This window comes from Brassica oleracea, chromosome C6, assembly GCF_000695525.1.
Source record: "Brassica oleracea var. oleracea cultivar TO1000 chromosome C6, BOL, whole genome shotgun sequence".
NCBI classification, from domain to species: domain Eukaryota; kingdom Viridiplantae; phylum Streptophyta; class Magnoliopsida; order Brassicales; family Brassicaceae; genus Brassica; species Brassica oleracea.
In genome coordinates, this window is record NC_027753.1 from 36,627,622 (window position 1) to 36,633,721 (window position 6,100).

Genomic DNA, 6,100 nt, shown 5'->3' on the forward strand with positions numbered 1-6,100 from the left:
TTCCGACGGATGTAAAGCAGTCCGTCGGAATTCCGTCGGTATTGTCCAATCTCAAACGGCTATACAACGGTCATATATATTTGTCGGCAACGGTCACATGGTTCGTCGGAAATTCCGACGGAATTCAGACGACTTTACTGTTAATCGGAATGTCGTCGGAAATTCGTCGGAATATACCGACGAACTTCCGACGACTACAACAGTTACATTTTTTATTGGAATGTCGTCGAAAAGTCGTCGGAAAATTTCGACGACCCTTGTTTCGTCGGAATTCCGTCGGAAATGTCCGACGGAATTTCGACGACTTCAATTTTTTGGATTTGGTCGGAAATTGGTCGGTAATCCGTCACAAATGTCCGACGACATTGATGTCCGTCGGAACCTCCGTCGGAATTCGGCGTGTTTTTTTGTAGTGATTGTTTGTTGCACGTGAAAACTTACTTCCGAGTTACTAACCCCTGTATATAGCTATCTTATCTGTCTCTAAACAATAGAGTAATTCTGATAACCCAGCAAATAAAGACAAATGCGGCTTTGAAGTCGAGGAACAGTCACATGTCGCCTACATAGATACCCTACACACATTCCTATATCACTTATCAAAATATTCAAAATTTCTAATCAATATAACAGTAATACGAATTCTCAAGTGGATGTGTTCATGTGATGCTGCTGCTGGTACTTCGTGGATCCAGGGCCGGCTGAGGAGGTAGTAGGCGGTGCGACAGCCCCGGGCTCAAGTCCGTGTCCCTCCGTATATTAATAGTCAAGAGATCCAATTTTTTTAAAATGTCTATATTTTTATATTAAAAAATTATAAATATAATAAATAAAATTGAAAATGGCCCAAAAATATTTGATATGCATATAGTTTTATTTTCATTACAAAATATACAAAATATTACTGATTAAATTTTAAAAATATTTTAAACAATTATCTGAATATAAATTTTAGGGATAAAAATTTCTTTTTTTTTTCCTAGGGCCCATTTATAAGCCAGTCCTGCGTGGATCTTTGTAACTCTTTTGAAGTTAGAAAGATGCTTCGAACATATTTGGGCCTGTTTTGCTTTAAAGTCCAGAGTAATACATCTCTTTATCCCATGCATTAATACATCAGATACGTCAGGAGGCTGTTGAAGCCTGGTTGGGTGGGCTTTAAACAGTCTGTTCGAAAGAGTTTTTTTAACGGATAATAGGATGGCTGGCATATAAAAGTCTATTAGTATTTTACGCTATGAGCGTGTCTTTGGACAAGGGTTTGTTAGCACAGGGGGACTCGGTATTCTCTTTTGTATCAACTTTATTAGATGATATAGAGTGTTGGTTTATTATGGTTAAGAGATAACCACTCTGGTTTAAATCTCCTTTAACTAACTTTGGATGATTAACACAATTCATTCAGTTCAATAACTTTGTATACTCTTTCCTTCTTATATAACATCATGTTCTTTTGTTGTGACCTTCGAAATAGAGACGACAAAGAAGTTTGTGGATATGCTGGATTTGAAACCGGGTCAAAAAGTACTAGACGTTGGATATGGAATTGGTGGAGGGGACTTCTACATGGCTGAGAACTTTGACGTGGAGGTTGTGGGCATTGATCTATCTGTAAACATCATCTCGTTTGCACTAGAACACTCGATAGGACTCAAATGCTCTGTGGAGTTCGAAGTAGCCGACTGCACCAAGAAAGAGTACTCTGATAACACCTTTGATGTTATTTACAGCAGGGACACCATTCTGAATATCCAAGTACAGCTTCCCTCTCTTTAGTCTTCCCTTTGTGGCTTCATCGTGTAATAGCTGGTTTTGCTTTTCAGGACAAGTGGTTTTGCAAACTACATCAAGCAAAGAGGTTATGATCTTCATGATGTACAAACATACGGTCAGGTATAAATAGAGAGAAAAATTACATCATCTCTTTTAGTTAAATATCACCAAAATTCACCTAAACTTGGTTCTTCTACAGATGCTGAAAGATGCTGGATTCGATGAGGTAATCGCAGAGGATAGAACTGATCAGGTTAGAAACTCATATCTACATTAAACTCTATGCTCTCTTGAAAATAAAAGAACTGCAAGCCATTGATTCTTCTGTTTGATTCCAGTTCATGAAAGTTCTGAAAGGGGAACTGGACGCAGTGGAGAAGGAGAAGGACGAGTTCATCAGTGACTTCTCAAAAGAGGATTATGAGGATATAGTAGGTGGGTGGAACTCAAAGCTACTCATGAGCTCAAGTGGTGAACAGAAATGAGGTCTGTTCATCGCCAAGAGAAACTGATTAATCATGGCATCATTCTAATAGATTAAACCAAGATATAAATAAATTTTGCTATGTAAGATCATCAAAATCTCGTTCCTACCTATCATCTTCTTGGTGGCTAATGTTGCTTCTTCAATCATTTTACATTTTCAATCATGTCTAGTTTATGATAATGTGATATTTGAAATCAGATTGATCAAGTTTGATATAAGGAAGGCTTGACGCTTTTTTATTGAGCAGAAACAAAGAGTGAACTAGAGTGACAGTGATTCACTTGGCCACCAAACAATTACATAGCTGAGATCACAAGATTTTGTAAAAGGATTTATCAAAAAAAAAAAAAGATTTAATAAAAGGAAAGCCAACAAAAGAGTGATAGTGGGATCATCTTACACCCTAATTAGAGAGTGTCGGTTTTATTGGTAGATCAAAGAGCGATTACAAAAACGATCAAATCGTTAGAGCTCGGAATTCGGTAAGAATGATAAAGCCAAGTAAATCCTAATTCTTTGACTTTTATGCCCTGTTCGGGAACGCGCTAGGCGCTACTCAGGCGGTCGGGTTGGACCTAGCGTCTAAAGAAAAAATCAGGGATTAATCGGAAATTATGCGGGACGGAATTTTTAGACTGTTTACTATGTTTTAAAACATGTTAATCTTTAATTGTGTATAACATTAATACATTTTCATGTTTAAAATTGTATAAAACACACAAATAGAATATATAAACTTAATATAGTGTAATTTTCATCAAAATTATGAATATAAATGATATTTATAAAATTTTAGATCAAATAAATAAATAAAAATATTATTAAAAATAAAAAAAATAATAAGAAAAATAGATTAGGCGGCCGTCTAGGCGGTTAGGCGGCCGCCTAAGCGGCTAGGCGGTCATCTAGGCGGTCTAGGCGGAGAAAATCGGATATCCGATTTTTTTTTACCGATTTGGCATAAATCGGGGTGTAAGAATGACGCGTAGCGTCCAGACGACTAGGCGGATAGGCGGCCGATTTTTAGAACAGGGCTTTTATGTGATTGTGAATATCCTCTTTTTGAGATACGTATTCTCTTTTTATAGCCGCTTTATTTCATTTTTTTTTTCTAAAGTCGGCGAGCTCTTTTAATCACTTCTTTGTCAATTGGGCCGAATTTCGTTTACTTGATTGGCTCTGTTCTAGAGACGTAAATCCATCTCTAACATCTCGTGCTGTTTACCTTGGGTGTGATCAGGGCGGCTCAAAAACTTTTATTTCCCCTCGGGAAAAGAAAGTAATACATCCTTTTAGGCAATTTTTCTTTTAAAATTGTTAAAAAATAATGAAATTATTTGATCGGTTTTATTATTTTGTGAAAAAATTGCAATATAAGTTTAGTTTTAAAAATAGATAAAAGCAAATTTTGTTAAATATATTTATATATATTCTTTGTTTATTAATTTTTTTCTAAAATTGTTAAAAAATATAAAAAATTGGATCCTCGGGTCCTAGGGCGGTCTCACTCTCCGCCCTACTATCTAAGGGGCCCCTGGGTGTGGTGGCTAGTTTGGTTCTGAAATCTTCAGTTGGTAGTAGTTTTAGGTGTTGACGTAGGTATGTTCTTGCGCTTTTCGCTACTGTTATTGATTTTGTTTTGGCGTGAATTATTCCTTTCAGGGTTGTGCGTGCTCATGCCATTTGGTTATGATTAATTTTGGTGTCACAAGGTTCTATGGATGGACCGTGAGTTATGTCGGTTCAGCAGTGCCAGTTTTAGTGTTGTTGGCTTCCAATTTAGTAGCCTTCGTACTATTTAATATTCGGATTCTTATATTACGAGCATTTGTCTCCCTCTTTTGAACTTATATTCCGGGGATTTCATTGGTTTTCGCTGGCTTGTATATTTCGTAATGTAACCATGAAAGTTTAACAAAATTTTCAGAGGAAAAATGCAAATATAAATTTTTTATTGCAAATAAGCCAAGTAGATGGTCTTTCCATTTATTTTCCCCTATAACTTTCATAAGTTTTTTATCAAAAAAAAAAAAAAAAAAAAAAATTTCATAAGTTCAGAGGGGTGAATTAAACAGGTTTAGACGAAAGAAAATCAAATACAAAGCCTTATAATATTATTGTTAAAAACGACATAAAAATCTCAAATAAGGTAATTGGGTTTAGTTTTTCATTTTTAAGCTTTTTACTTCAGTAGCTCCTCAATGACTTCAGCTGCTTGCCCAACTGTGGAAATGGACTCTACTTTCTTATCCTCTATTTCAATCCCAAACGCTTCCTCTAAGGCCAACACAAACTCCCTCTGTAACCCAACCACATGAGTCATGAGTACATATCGATAACAAAGTATAAACACATAATCTGGGTTAATATGTAGGAAAACTTGTAACCTAAATAAAAGAATCACAGAGTCTCTGGATAATATCGTATTCTCTATTTTTCCATTTGTTGCTTTAGAATAAACAGGTAAATAAGGAAACGTGGCAACTCTTCTTCACAAGGGTTTCAATCGAAATTCACTGAACAAACGAACGTTAAACATGAAAAGGTTATAACTTACAATGGCAAGATCATCAGCTCCGATATCGTCAACAAAAGTGGACTGAGCCGTTACTTCCAAGTCATCTTGAACTCCGAATTGCTCTCTTGCAATCTTAATCACCTTGTCCACTATCTCAGGGTTTGTCTGTTTACCCACAACAAAAAAAAGGATAAATTAATGTTGAGTTGGTAGGTCAAATTATAACTTTTGAGATTTCTGGTACAGGAGAGCGCTAGAGATACCATTGTGCGAGCCTGCATGCAAGACGGAAAGAGATCGGTGTGAGATGGAGATGGCGAAGAAGAAGTGAGAGATTAAGTTTTATAGTACAAATATGGATTTCAGCGACGGAGATCGTAGAATGCGGAAAAGTCATGTGAAGTGAGGTGCTTGGCACATGAAATTGGAAAAAGCAAATACATTTCAGGAAGTTTGCAAAACGTTTTTTTTTTTGTTATTATAAGCTATAATATTAGTATTATTATTGTAGTCAAGTCATGTGAGATGGGGGTTTGGCACATGTAATTGAAAAATATACATTTAGGAAGTTGTAAATTTTTTTTTTTTTTTTTTTTATTTTGAAGGACAAATTTCTTTGAAACCACATCTATATTATTAAAAGAGAAGTACTCATTTGAAAATGCTCTTACTTCATTAATTAAACTTCTTTTTTTTTCTTATCTTTTTCAGTTGCATTTATGAAATATCTTAAAACGAATAAAACTGCATAATTTATTACTTGTCTTTTCAGTTACATTAATGAAATATGCTTAAATGAATTTAAACTTCCAATTTTATTGTTTGTCTTTTTCAGTTACCTTAATGAAATATCCTCAAATAAATTTGGACATAATGTCATTTAATCAACCAAAAAAACTCATGAGTTATCATTGCGTGCATAATTTTAATAATGGAGATTTTTAAAAACGTGCATCATTAAAATGTTACCTAAAACATGCAACACTAATATATAACATGCATCAATCAAACTAGAATTTGACTCACACAATTGTACGGATATTATTTTCAGTTGATTAAATTTAAAAATAATTATTTATTCAAAAAATATTTAAGAATGGCTATGTTTTTAAAAATTATATGGTATTATTTGCTCATAACTCATTTGTCATTTGATAAATTGTTAGAAAGAAAATTTTAGCATAATAACTCAATTGTCATTGCTAAATTTATGGTTTTTATTTATATTTTTTATTATTTAATTATAATATTTTCATTTTATATTTGAAAGATAAATGAATTTTCTTTCAAACAATATTTTTGTAAATGTATTTTTTTAAAAA

General features: G+C 34.1%; 2 protein-coding genes across 2 annotated transcripts; one reads left to right on the top strand and one right to left on the bottom strand.

Annotated features, from left to right (window-relative positions):
• The first annotated feature begins 1,497 nt into the window (after positions 1–1,497).
• On the top strand, positions 1,498–2,258 carry LOC106298134 (phosphoethanolamine N-methyltransferase 3-like). Its single transcript, XM_013734217.1, has 4 exons — positions 1,498–1,755; positions 1,807–1,893; positions 1,973–2,026; positions 2,112–2,258. Exons 1-4 carry the CDS (start codon positions 1,498–1,500, stop codon positions 2,256–2,258), a joined length of 546 nt encoding a protein of 181 aa, XP_013589671.1.
• A 2,073-nt stretch (positions 2,259–4,331) lies between these two features.
• LOC106299744 (acyl carrier protein-like) lies at positions 4,332–5,159 on the bottom strand. The gene is made up of 3 exons (XM_013735773.1): positions 5,042–5,159; positions 4,818–4,943; positions 4,332–4,559 (listed from the first exon to the last, which is right to left on the bottom strand). The coding sequence occupies exons 1-3, from the start codon at positions 5,057–5,059 to the stop codon at positions 4,443–4,445; spliced, it is 261 nt and encodes an 86-aa protein (XP_013591227.1). The 5' UTR covers positions 5,060–5,159; the 3' UTR covers positions 4,332–4,442.
• Positions 5,160–6,100: the final 941 nt, after the last annotated feature.

Excerpts from the sequence above, each read along its gene's own strand:
- LOC106298134 (XM_013734217.1), top strand. The coding sequence starts at position 1,498 with ATGCTGGATTTGAAACCGGGTCAAAAAGTACTAGACGTTGGATATGGA. Across the intron at positions 1,894-1,972 it reads ATGTACAAACATACGGTCAG|ATGCTGAAAGATGCTGGATT; the intron begins GTATAAATAGAG and ends GTTCTTCTACAG. Across the intron at positions 2,027-2,111 it reads CAGAGGATAGAACTGATCAG|TTCATGAAAGTTCTGAAAGG; the intron begins GTTAGAAACTCA and ends GTTTGATTCCAG.
- LOC106299744 (XM_013735773.1), bottom strand. Across the intron at positions 4,560-4,817 it reads GAGCTGATGATCTTGCCATT|AGGGAGTTTGTGTTGGCCTT; the intron begins GTAAGTTATAAC and ends GTTGGGTTACAG.